Raw genomic sequence first — 11,689 nt, 5'->3', positions numbered from 1 at the left:
CTACTTACTCCCCTTTGTCCAACATGACTTCTCCATCTCCTACTCCATACACTCAAACTCACTGACCAAAATGGCAACAGTCAAATGCGGAATTAATCTTATCCCTGCCTGCCTAGATTTTCTTCACGAGGCGACCATAATGTCGCTCGCTTGCCTGTTGCAGTTATTTCATCCGTTCGGCACATGTTGATTACTTCGTTTCATAGACATGACCGATGCATGTGGTAAACCTCAAAATGGAGGCCACCTACGTAGACTGAAACTAGACGAGGGGCAATACTAGTATCTTCGTAGTGTCTGGATACTGTCTACGTAGTGTTTGCCAATCCCAGCTGCCTTAGGCCGCCATAGTTCAGGTACCCTCAATTGCGGCCGCAAGTGGGTCTGTTCTGGCCTTCATGGCTGCTCCTGTATGTCCCTTGTGTTCCCTGGCAAATTCTTATGCTCACAGTTGATTCGCTTCCGGCAGCCATACACAAGTACTAAGTGGTAGTAATCTGTCGGAGGCAATGATGGGGTTACAGATGACAAGCCAGACCACCTGCACAGCTCCCTTTCCGTCCCGAGTCTCTCCCTGAATAAACCGAACTGTACGACACTGGGTGTAACAAACAAAATCATCTTGGAGAGTCAAAGTACAATACTACTTGCCACATACGATGATGTATGTATAGTAGGTATGTTTTCATTCCCCCAGGATGGTCGCATCCACCAATCATGAAACGGTCATTGGCAATGAAGTACCCCTTACTGTCCATCTCGACCAGTCAGGTGGCCAACAATCGGCATTTCACATCCTCAATTTTTCGACCGTCTCGCTTACTACTAACTCAGCTAACTCCTGCTCTGACCACGATACAGTACATGATTAGCCATACTATGGATGTACTATCCCGGTCTATCCCAATCCACTACAGTATCTACTTTACTCTCTTCAGCTCTCCCTCCGTCCCTTCTTTTTTCCATCTCCCGCGGGTACTCCGAAGGAACACAGACCAGGTCAGTGGGCCACAGCAACCCCATCCAGGTGGAGAGACAGACTGCATCGCCTCCCATTTTATTCTCTCACACACACTATCTCGCAGCCGACCGAGGGGTCTAGCCTGTCTCCTGGAATATTGGGAGTGCTCGCAACCTCCTTTTCCTCCAATTCCCTTGACCTAATGATAATCGCAACGATGATGAATCCGCCCAAGGTTCCTAGCTGTGGTTACCCGCCATGACGTCTCGGGAGGTCTCCATCGCCCCTCTTCCCGCTACCACAAAAGCTGGCAAAAATAAGGGCTGGCTGGCGCGCTATTGACGGAATCTATCCACGGTAAGTCGCCCTCGGAACCACCAACCCGGTTGGCGCTATAGTCAGCGTCCTAAGAATAAAAATTCTCCTACGAAAAGTGACATACATAAAATCTCCGACCACACTACCCACTGGTCCAGCGCGGACGCTAGTAAATTTCTCGGCTTCAGACGTGGAGAAAATAACCTCATTGAGTAAGGTTCTTTGCTCTCTCCCCCCCAACATTTCCTCCCCCCAAATAGTCTTACCAGGCGAACCGGATACCGGGTGCCCAGGGTCTGCTGCAATGCCACCAGTGGTGTGATCCGGCATCTTCAGAACCCCTTCCTTAGTGCGACGATGCTCTGCGATACACTCGCTGTGGCTTGAGATCGCCAAGGATTGCAGAAGAATTCTCGTCGTCGGTCGTATGCCTGCTACCCCCCTCGGGTGATTTTGATGACCAGCTCTGCCCGATCATCTCGCCCGAGACACTGGGATTGCTCTTGTTCTCATGACTCAATTCTGGTTCATCTGGCAGCTGACTTTGTAGCATGTCTCCGGTTAGGTCTTTCCCGACGCACGAGACGCCTGGTGTGCCTTGGGCCACCAGATTCTGTATACGTCAAACTCGGCGAGGGTGGACGGCATCTGACTGATGGTTTCGGATAAGGCACCGGCCAGTGCTGGTCAGCCCTACCGATTTGGGTGATGACTGATCAGAATTGATCCAGGATTATGCTCGTTATTATTAATGTTCTCTCTAAGGTGCTCCCCTGGCTGTGAGAACAAGGTTAGGCTTTAGCTTCATCGCACCAGCCCAGAATAGTAACCCCGCAACACGATGACTCTCAATCGACTCACAGCTGATTATGTTGTTGTTAGCTGAACTAAGACCGATTAGATGTGAACAAACGAATGAGTGTGCCAGAATGTCAAATGTGGCCTGGGATTGGCGCCATGATGATGTTGAGCAGCTGCAGAGGTTCAGACGTGGTGCTGAACAATTGCGTCAGACGTGTCTACATGGAATGTGGATAGAGCACCACCAGTGTGCTGAACTGATTAGATCTAGTCGAGCCTCATCTTGTTCTGCAACGGCGTCACCGAGATCCACAAGCTCTGACCACCACAAGTTTGGGTTGCCGCGGGGCCCGGGCTTGCCAATTTCCCAGAAACCAGCTCGAGGTCAGCACACCCCGGCTGCTATCCGCCCGGCGGGTGCACTACTGTACGATGCCGTGGGGGAACCGGTCCAAGACCTCACTCTGAGGGCGGATGAGAATTATCCCGGATGACGGCAGGGTGTGTCGGTTGTTCCTCCTGCGTCTTATGTCACAGCGGCAGGAATCCTACTCCCGGTCATCAACGTGCTGCTAAAGAGTGTATCGGACTTTATCCTGTTGTCGGGGGTGCAGAGCCGACCTCATCGACTTCGGCAGATGGGATGCCGGTTAGGAGGGGCATCCCCCGCACGAGACTTCAGATCTACGACACAAGCGGCAGTTACCTCACAGGCTTCCCGTTGGCCATGCAAAGACAGGATGGGATCAAAGAAATTGTGGTAAGCTATCTACTTGCTCCTAGCCAACGCTTTTACCGTCGTCTCAAAACTCTCAGGTTCTCGTCCCAAGATCTCCCTCAAGAGCGGCGACACCACGGCCGTCTCCCCACGACGGATCGCATCCCACGCGGTTGCCCATTCCCTTGTCAAATCGATACCGTGATAGGTGTGTTTTGATCCGTGCTGCGGCAAAGCCACATACTCGTCAACAGAGATCTCCTGCAAGCGGAGGGGCTTGCCAACGGCCTGGCCGAGAATTTCAACAGTCTCCTTCAGCGAGATCTCCCTGGGGCCGGAGAGCAAGAGCACGCGGTTCAGGTAGGGGAACCCCGCCGGATTCTTGGCATAGTCTGCAAGCAGCTTCGCCGTGGCCTCGCCCAGCTCGTCACGTTTCACCCACGCAACGCCCGGTCCGTCGCCGGAGTGAGGGATCGCGATCTCGTCTGCGGGGTGGTGGATATCGAACCAGCTGGTGTAGATCGGATAGGACTCCGAGTACAGACCCTCCCGGATAGCGGTGTAGGTGATGTGCCCGGAAAGTTCGGCCAAATACTTTTCGGTCCGCAGATGGGCGCCCATCACGTGCGCAACGCTAGTCTCCTCTAGATCGCCTGCAAAGGCGAGAGACGAATAGAAGATGTGCTTGACGCCGCTGCGGCGGGCAGCATCGATGGCGTTCTTATGCGCCTGTCTCGGATCAGCATCATGTCGGCGCGAGATCATCACGGCAACCTACCTCGAAGCGGAACTGGATCTCGAACGAGGCATACGAGATCAACATCAGGGCGTCGATGCCATCGAAGGCGCGCTCTAGCGTGGCGGGGTCTTCATAGTCGGCCCGTCGGACGGTAGCTCCGGCCCGCGTGAGTTCTGCGAGATTATCTGGCTTGCGGGAGATCAGGATCAGTTCCGATGCGGGCACTAGCTTGACGAGGTGTTTGAGGATGCTGGTCCCCAGTCCTCCTGCTGCAGGAAAGACCCCGATTTTGGTCATTGTGTGCGCGTGGTGTATGACGTAAGGATGGTTACACTGGTGCTCCTCCTTCAAGGCCTCATAAATATGCAGTAATGTAGTGATGGGGCTGTATGTAGAATTGTCCGATAGATGCTGTATAGAGGGAAATGTGCCAGTCAGGGGTTGTTGACCTGGTGGTGTGAAGCTCAAAATGTGTGTCTTGGAGCCCCGCTGTTGGTGGCTTACAAATCGGTCTGACGTTGAGGGCAGTCATCGTGGTGCCGATCGACCTTCAGGGGTTCAACCAACCTTCCTTGGGGGTTCAACCTGACCCTGAAGAGTAACCATTTATTGGGACTCTACTGGAGTAACTATGTTGCTCTGGTCAGGTTACAGGACGCTACATAACTCTGTCGCATCATTGTTGGGGTTTCTTGGTCCGGATACATGGCGTTTGCCGGTACACCCGTAAGTAGACTTTAATGCCGCTGTGCTGAACACCTTAAGAATAAGAATTTCGTAGGCTCATAAACCAATGGCTATTAATTATCTTTCCGCCAAATAGCTGCCGCTGTCTAGAAATAATAGACCGTGTCCAAAACAATTCCCATCCCTATTCTACTCAGCAGCCACGTGACCGCGTCGTATCTGTCCTGCTTTTTCCTTTCAGTGTAGCTTCAGCGTTTATTTGAACAAGCGAAATTGACTAGTATATAGTAACAGGCCAAGTAGTTTGATTATTCTGACTACAAAAAAGTGAACTGTTAGTAGTGAAAACAGTACTACCACTACAATATATATTTCTCCTGAGGATGATAAAACCCGGCACCTCACCGATCGCTCATGATTCCCTCCATGACCGTCCCAACCAATTTCAATAATATAATAATGAAACACGAGACTTTATCAATGTCTCATTTACCAATAAAATATTACTAGCCATGCTCTGCTACAAAAATATCTATAACGAAGCACACCTCCGAGAGGGGAAAGAAGGGAGAGGGAGACTAATTGTGGGCATGGTATAGCACTAAACCGAACACGGCTAGTTGGAATTCAAAAGCAGTTGATCTCATGCCAATTCAACCACGAGGGATGTAATAATATTCTAATATTCTATAATATTCATAACTGCAATTGCGAGCATGACTTTCATAAAGTAGATACTATGGAAGAAGAAGAAGAAGTGGAAAGTGGATGAAAGCTTTCTGTTATAGAAGGGGACATTGGTGATTCTTGATCATCTTGTGGAGTGGTATGTCTTGAAATAAAAGCGTTATTTGCAATAAAATAACTATATAGCTGGAGTAGGATAATAGGAGCCGGGGTTTGTGATAAGGTTAGAACCCAGATGGGGAAGGGTTGGGTTTTATTCGTGGGTATTTATTCATTAGGAGGTTGGGTTGTGTTGTATTTTGTGCCTTATTGCATTGTTGCCTATTTTTTTGTTTTTTTTGTTCTATTGTTTTTGGTCGAGAGGGATCACAACCACTATGATGCTGACTGGGCGTTCTTAAGAAGATATGAGCCTTCATATTGAGTACTGAGATGGAATTGATGTCTGAGGATATGCTTATCAGATGCGTGTCCTGAAATTGCCAGCCTGGTCCAAGCCGGGGAAAAATGAATCAAAACGGCTGTAGTGGTTCTGTCTATTGTAAACTATGTTATCTCTCGGAGAAGAAGTAGAAGTTAAATCTAGCATTGCTCTGAACAAGTCACTCGTAGTGAAAAGGATATCCCAAAGGAATCTGACGCAGATGTGTATATCAAATTGAAGTTTGGCTCGAGAAGATCGGAGCTTGAGACGACATTCTTGAGGTTTCTCCAGAGTAAGAAAAGGCCCCCCGGTTCGTACAACAATTTGTAAACCGAGCGAAGGCATACCCTGGATACCCCAATACAGATGAAAACAAGAACTATCCGTGCAGAGCAAGGTCCCTAAGGAATTCTTTTTTGACATTGGCATCGGTATCAAGCATCTCCTCCCAGTCCTCCATGAACCGCAGAATCCACTTCCACAAATTCGGAGAAGCAACAAACATATCTTGCCGAATTCTCCGCGGACTGTCAGCTGTATACTTTGCTTTCCACTCGGACATGAGTGTCAATTTCTTGGCTATGGTGTGTTTAAACACCTTGTTCCGAAAATAGTCCTTCTCATCTCTTTCAACTTTCCAAAGTGGGCGATCCTCCTCACGAACCTCGTCATAAAGCCGGAGGTAGTGAGGTGAGCGACGTTGTTGCGAGAAGTACTCTCCTATATCCTTTTCGGGACCATAGGTAGATTGCCAAACTGCAGTAAAGAGATTGTAATCACCGATAGAGTCCAGACCGAGGAGTCGACTCAAGTTCCAGTGGAAACTGCCTTGTTTGAGGGGTTCGTGGTACCTGCGCACCGTACTCTCTTCAGTAGATTCGGACATAGCTGCCTGGAAGCCATCGATGAAGGCTGTGTGTAATACCGGGCTTATCTTGTCGCCGTATTGCGGCAAACCGGGTGGGGATAACAGCATGGATTCAGGAACAGATGATGTGAACGCCCAGTCGATGATACAAGTAATATTGTAGTCGTCGTCGACATAGATATTATTGACACTAAGATCAGCGTGACATAGCGGGAATGCCCCCGGGTTTGAAGTTGGGAGTTCAAGTTTGCGTACAATGTCGCGGAGAGCGTCACCTGCAACGATGTAATCCAGCCTGTTATCTGCAGAATCGATTTTGTTGCCGACAGTGACGAAGTCATTCCACAGATCCACAGCCTGCCTATACTGCTTGTCGGATTGATAGTCATCTCTCGAAGGGACTGGGGCTACAAAACAATGATGTGATAACCGCAGACACTCTGCTTGTTCCAGAAATCTGGAAACAAGGCTTTCGTAAAAGTCTGAGTCGGTAGTGAAAGGGCCACGCTGACCCTCTAACAGAAATCGTTCATGTAGCATATAGCAGCGCCAGAGGCATTCCTCGATCTTGAAAGCTCCATCGTCATCATAGAGTGAGCCGATTTGATCAAGTCGTAACTGCGAGAGCTTCCAGGTGATACCGCCTAGCTGGGTCATGATCTTGTCCTTTTTGGAAGGATCTAGGTCAGGTAGGGGAGAGCCGGCTGACACCCAGACTTTTGATAGTGGCCAGCCAGGCGCTTGGCTCATAAGGATGAACGGAACTTTAATGTCATTATCGGACGATGCACTACGACAGATTAACCTCGAACTATGTGTTTCGAAGGGGTGCATACCAGTAGTCATATACTTCCGGGACCGGTATATCGCTATGGGCTTTGAGGTATCGGAGTGTAGCCGCTTCGCTTGCTAGTAGCTTTACCCCAACATCAAGAGGCATAAATGTCCTCGGGTGTGGCGATCTTAAAACCCATTGTATGCCATCTTCGAAAAGGATAAATATAGCCCAGTTGAAGCTTCCTGAGGCAGGGCGTTGACCGGGATCACAAGTACAGGAGATACCCTGCCGTAGCGTGCTCGCCCGATGACATACTGCTTCAAGGTCGAAGTCAGCGTAGATAAAGATGTTTGACTCCGAACTCGGAGACATTCCGGCCGTAAGATGTCGGAGAATCAAATGAAAATAAACGAGGGGCCTGGAGAGTCAGCCCCATCAGGGATGGCCAGGGATGGGCTCATGCATAAAAGCGGTGACGGTCATCTTCTTACAGTTTAACCAGTGCGTGTACTGAAACCGTAACGTCCAAATCCGCTGCGAGTTGCATACAATGACAATAAATTAGACGTCAAGAAGTCACAGCATCTGTACATGTGTGACTTTTTGTTTCGCTTTCGCTCATGGATTTGAATGATAGGTAGAATAATAAACTGGGCACCTATCATGTTTCAAGACGAAACAGATGGTGTGTTCGAGTAATGTTATCAGCTAAGCTGACTAGCGCAGCCATAGGTAGACCTGAAGACAGGGGTTACCGCAGGGACAATCTATCAGGATGCGAAGGTAAGTCTGCAACTGGTCCCTGGCACTCGCTTCCCCATTTACGCAGAGAGAGTTCCATCGTATATCATGATATCATTGGTCAGGGCATCATTTCGGAGCTATTATGCGATGCTGGAGATATCGCAGCCTATATATCGTATCGCGAGTGCTGTGCCTCGTATGTCGTGTATATGCACTCATTGGGGTAAACTACGTGCCGCCATAACACATTCTGTCGCTGATAGGCTGTCAGAGCCGACCCCGCGAATGGTGTCGCATATCCTTCGCTGATGAGGGATTAATTTTGTCCACACTCTTTAGGGCTTGCAAAACAACTATGCATGATAGACTTATGCTGATGAATCCAGTCACTGTGTGGAATGGTAATGGCCTTTTCCATCCTGGTCCGGCCTGCATTTGTTAGCTATTTGAGGGCATGAATAACGGTAGATCCAGAGACCCGATCTTATTGTGTCTGTAGGATGTCATGATGTGCCTGGAAGTTGAAAGCATCGTAGCCCCTGTGAAGTCAGTCGGGCGCCTAGAAAGCTTCGAGTATGCGAATCAGACTCTCAGACACTAGACTTAAGAACCCTGCAGCATGTAAGAATTGGCTTGTAGCCGTAAGCTTCCGCTATTGCATACGAGGATGCAGACTTCGTATATGTAGCACGAGGTAAAGTCGATGGGCGAATCGCGATCAACAATCTTGGCCGCATGCGGCAGTTAGATTATTGAAAGCCACACACAACGGCCTTATCAGCAGCTATCGTGCATGTCCTCGGTGTTCTTAGCCTATCAGACAGAACAGCCAGCGAGTGTACTCGGCGGATGCCACCATCGAAAACCGATTTCCGTTGTCGGACAGGTCGCCACAGTTAGCGGGTTCTCTTCCAATGTATGACACCTCGATCGACAGCCCAGGCCGCCAACAGGCAGCCGCAGCATAGCACCCCGCATTATCCCCCCTTCTCTTGGATCGGAAGTCGGCTGTAACAAAGTTCGGGCTAGTGGTACCACAACGCCTGCTGGGGTGAACACTGTAGACACCTCTGTAACAACTGCGTCTTTGAATGTGGGTTGTTGAGTCTCAGGGTGAGCGACTGGGATGAGGACAACTCAGCATTGAATTCTGATACTGACCATAATATCAAGGATTCGCCACATATCGCATCTTAATTAATCAGGGGGGAGATAATGGTTCGGATGGATCGACAATCAGTGCCCCGGACGCGGCTATCGCCTCCGCATAGACCTGCCCGATTGGGACAGGTGACGGAGAGACTGACGATGATGATCTGGGATCGAATTCCAGGAATGCAGGGACGAGCTGAAACTTCGATGCGACCTGCGAGTTGATAGACGTAGCTGCCATTTTTAGAGAGCAACTATAGCAGACTGGGAAGATGGTAATTCCTTATATTGGAGAATGCTTTGAGCAGGGCGACCGAAAGGCCGGATAGGACCCATGGCCGTAAGAAGGCAGTGGTCGCCTGAGAGTAAACCGCTGCTATACAATGAGTATACGAGGCAAATATCACGACCATAGCCTGTCTGAGCGCTGCTCAGAGTCGAGCTCCTCGGTCACTGCAACAGGCCTTTGGATGCCCGAAGCTGCCATGCCATCCCCACTTGGGAAGTCCTGCCGAGCCTAAAAAAACCAGCCCCCGCAAAAGTCAAAAGTCAAAGACGGAAAAAAAAATTTCACTTATCGACAACTTATCTATCTTGTCCACTCACGAGCATCTCTTCCATGACCAATTGATCATTAACTTGGTCATTATCACTCTGATAACCATCTTACCTTTCCGAACTAAGCATGCTGGCCTTGTGAGGGGAAGCCCGAGAATCCCCATGCCCTTGCATCCTTAGACTTGTTCATATATGAACCGTCCCCTCAGCACCTAAAGCCAGTTATATGAATTTGCAGAAAATGGACAATTGGGTGCACAACTTGTCCATCGATCTCGTTGCTCTCCCGCTTGGCTGAATTGATTATTTGTGATTGTGCATTTTCATCCATTTTATTTCCGGATGCCGATGGACTTGGAAAACAACGGGCCGATCAAACCGATCCAGTCGGTCGACCAGAGCGTTCAAGATGCTCACGATCTTGCGGCCATGGGCCATGACCAGGCCATGACTCGAAAATTTGACATTTGGAGCATGTTGTCTCTCGCGTTTTGTGTCTTAGGTTAGTCCTGCCCGATCGTCGGAATTTTTCGTGTGCTCTGTGCGCGCTGCATCCACCGGGGCGCCAAGAACGGCAGCTAACTGTTGCGACCAGGCACCTACTCTACTTTCGCACAGGATTTGGATAGCGGCCTCACCAATGGCGGCTCCATAACCATTCTTTGGGGTCTCGTGCTGGTCACGGCCTGCAACCTGTGTGTCGCAGTTTCGCTTGGAGAGCTCACCAGTAGTATGCCGACCGCTCTGGGCCAGGCGTATTGGGTGTTTCGACTTTGGGACACCCCGCTGGGTCGATTCACCTCGTACATGTGCGCATGGATCAACATGTTCGGCTGGTGGACCTTGACCGCGTCCCAGGTTGCTTTCATGGCCGAGTTCCTCCTGGGCATGAAAGTCATGTTCGATAACTCGTGGGGCGGGGCCAGCACTGGGTGGCTAAATTTCGTCGTCTACATTTGCACAGTTCTGGTGTTAACTGTCATCAACCTAGTCGGCTGTAGGAAGGAAAAGGTCCTCCCATGGCTCAACAACTTTGTCGGCATATGGTTTACCGGCCTCTTCGTCGTCTTGTCACTTGCGCTGCTCATCTCCGTCGGCGTGAAGAAAGATCTCTCCTTCCAACCAGCGTCTTTCGTCTTTGGAGCTTGGATGAACGAAACCGGTTGGGGAAACGGGGTCGTTTGGTTCACGGGCCTAGTGCAGGCCGCTTATGGTCTCACGGCTTTTGATGCCGTTATTCATATGGTCGAGGAGATTCCCGCCCCGCGTCGCAATGCCCCGAAAGTCATGTGGCTTTCCGTACTCATGGGGGCCATCACTGGTTTTATCTTCATGATGGTCTGCTTGTTTTGCATCCAGGACATCAACGAGGTCATCAACTCTCCAACCGGCTTGCCGTTCATGGAGTTGATGGTGGAGACAGTAGGCCTGGAAGGTGGGGCCACTCTCATCGCTTTATTCATCTTTAATGGCCTGGGCCAGGGAATCAGTATTCTAACGACCGCTTCCCGACTAACTTGGGGCTTTGCACGAGATGGTGGCTTACCTTGGAGCGGATACTTCATGCTGGTCGATCCGGTATGGAAGGTTCCGGCACGAGCACTCTGGTTCCAGGGCTTTTGGATTGCATTGGTCGGAATTCTTTATCTTTTTGCTAACACGGTGCTCGATGCGATCCTGAGTGTTAGTACGATCGCATTGACCATCTCATATGGTCTTCCCATTGCTGCCCTTTTGGTAGTTGGGCGCGATAAGCTTCCACCCGGCCAGTTCCATCTGGGACGGTGGGGGACGCTGATCAATTGGGTCAGCATTATCTACTGCATTATCACGACAGTATTCTTCCTATTCCCCGGGTCCCCGAACCCGTCACCTAGCGATATGAATTATGCGATCGCCGTGTTTGGAGTGATGCTGGTGGTCGCCGTTGGATTCTGGTTCGTACAAGGAAACCGCACGTATTTGAAGACTGAGGATGCCATCGACCAGATGATTCAGGCACAGAGGCTTGAAGTCAACACGGCGACACAGGCGCAAGATAAGAAGAAATAGATCTTTGTATATAGTTTTCTTCGAGAGTTTAATGACTGCAATGACCCTCAGTATTCTGTTAGCCAAGATTGTATGCATAGGAAGCAAGTAAGCCAACTGAAACCCACCGGTGAATTGATAAGCTCCAATGATCGCCTCCCAAGAGCTTCTAAGGTCGAGACATAACACCGCCACTCGAGGATTACTAGTAAGTGATATGGTA

At 49.8% G+C, this 11,689-nt stretch overlaps 4 protein-coding genes across 4 annotated transcripts; 1 reads left to right on the top strand and 3 right to left on the bottom strand.

Annotated features, from left to right (window-relative positions):
- Positions 1–1,200: 1,200 nt before the first annotated feature.
- On the bottom strand, positions 1,201–1,832 carry BO85DRAFT_463292 (uncharacterized protein; the record flags this gene model as incomplete). The annotated part of the gene is made up of 4 exons (XM_025661916.1): positions 1,201–1,288; positions 1,318–1,353; positions 1,404–1,655; positions 1,741–1,832. 4 exons carry the CDS (start codon positions 1,830–1,832, stop codon positions 1,201–1,203), a joined length of 468 nt encoding a protein of 155 aa, XP_025510954.1.
- Positions 1,833–2,849: 1,017 nt separating this feature from the next.
- Positions 2,850–3,834, bottom strand: BO85DRAFT_463291 (SDR family oxidoreductase; the record flags this gene model as incomplete). Its single annotated transcript, XM_025661915.1, has 2 exons — positions 2,850–3,527; positions 3,577–3,834. The coding sequence occupies 2 exons, from the start codon at positions 3,832–3,834 to the stop codon at positions 2,850–2,852; spliced, it is 936 nt and encodes a 311-aa protein (XP_025510953.1).
- A 1,880-nt stretch (positions 3,835–5,714) lies between these two features.
- Positions 5,715–7,353, bottom strand: BO85DRAFT_382508 (RNase H domain-containing protein; the record flags this gene model as incomplete). Its single annotated transcript, XM_025656469.1, has 2 exons — positions 5,715–6,993; positions 7,040–7,353. The coding sequence occupies 2 exons, from the start codon at positions 7,351–7,353 to the stop codon at positions 5,715–5,717; spliced, it is 1,593 nt and encodes a 530-aa protein (XP_025510952.1).
- Positions 7,354–9,344: 1,991 nt separating this feature from the next.
- On the top strand, positions 9,345–11,544 carry BO85DRAFT_163392 (putative amino acid permease family protein). The gene is made up of 2 exons (XM_025654246.1): positions 9,345–9,937; positions 10,031–11,544. The coding sequence occupies exons 1-2, from the start codon at positions 9,778–9,780 to the stop codon at positions 11,485–11,487; spliced, it is 1,617 nt and encodes a 538-aa protein (XP_025510951.1). The 5' UTR covers positions 9,345–9,777; the 3' UTR covers positions 11,488–11,544.
- The last annotated feature ends 145 nt before the right edge of the window (positions 11,545–11,689 follow it).

Source organism: Aspergillus piperis (assembly GCF_003184755.1).
Source record: "Aspergillus piperis CBS 112811 unplaced genomic scaffold BO85scaffold_26, whole genome shotgun sequence".
In the NCBI taxonomy this organism is placed as follows: Eukaryota; Fungi; Ascomycota; class Eurotiomycetes; order Eurotiales; family Aspergillaceae; genus Aspergillus; species Aspergillus piperis.
Note: the sequence above shows the minus strand (reverse complement) of the source record. Positions and strands in the feature narration are given on the sequence as shown.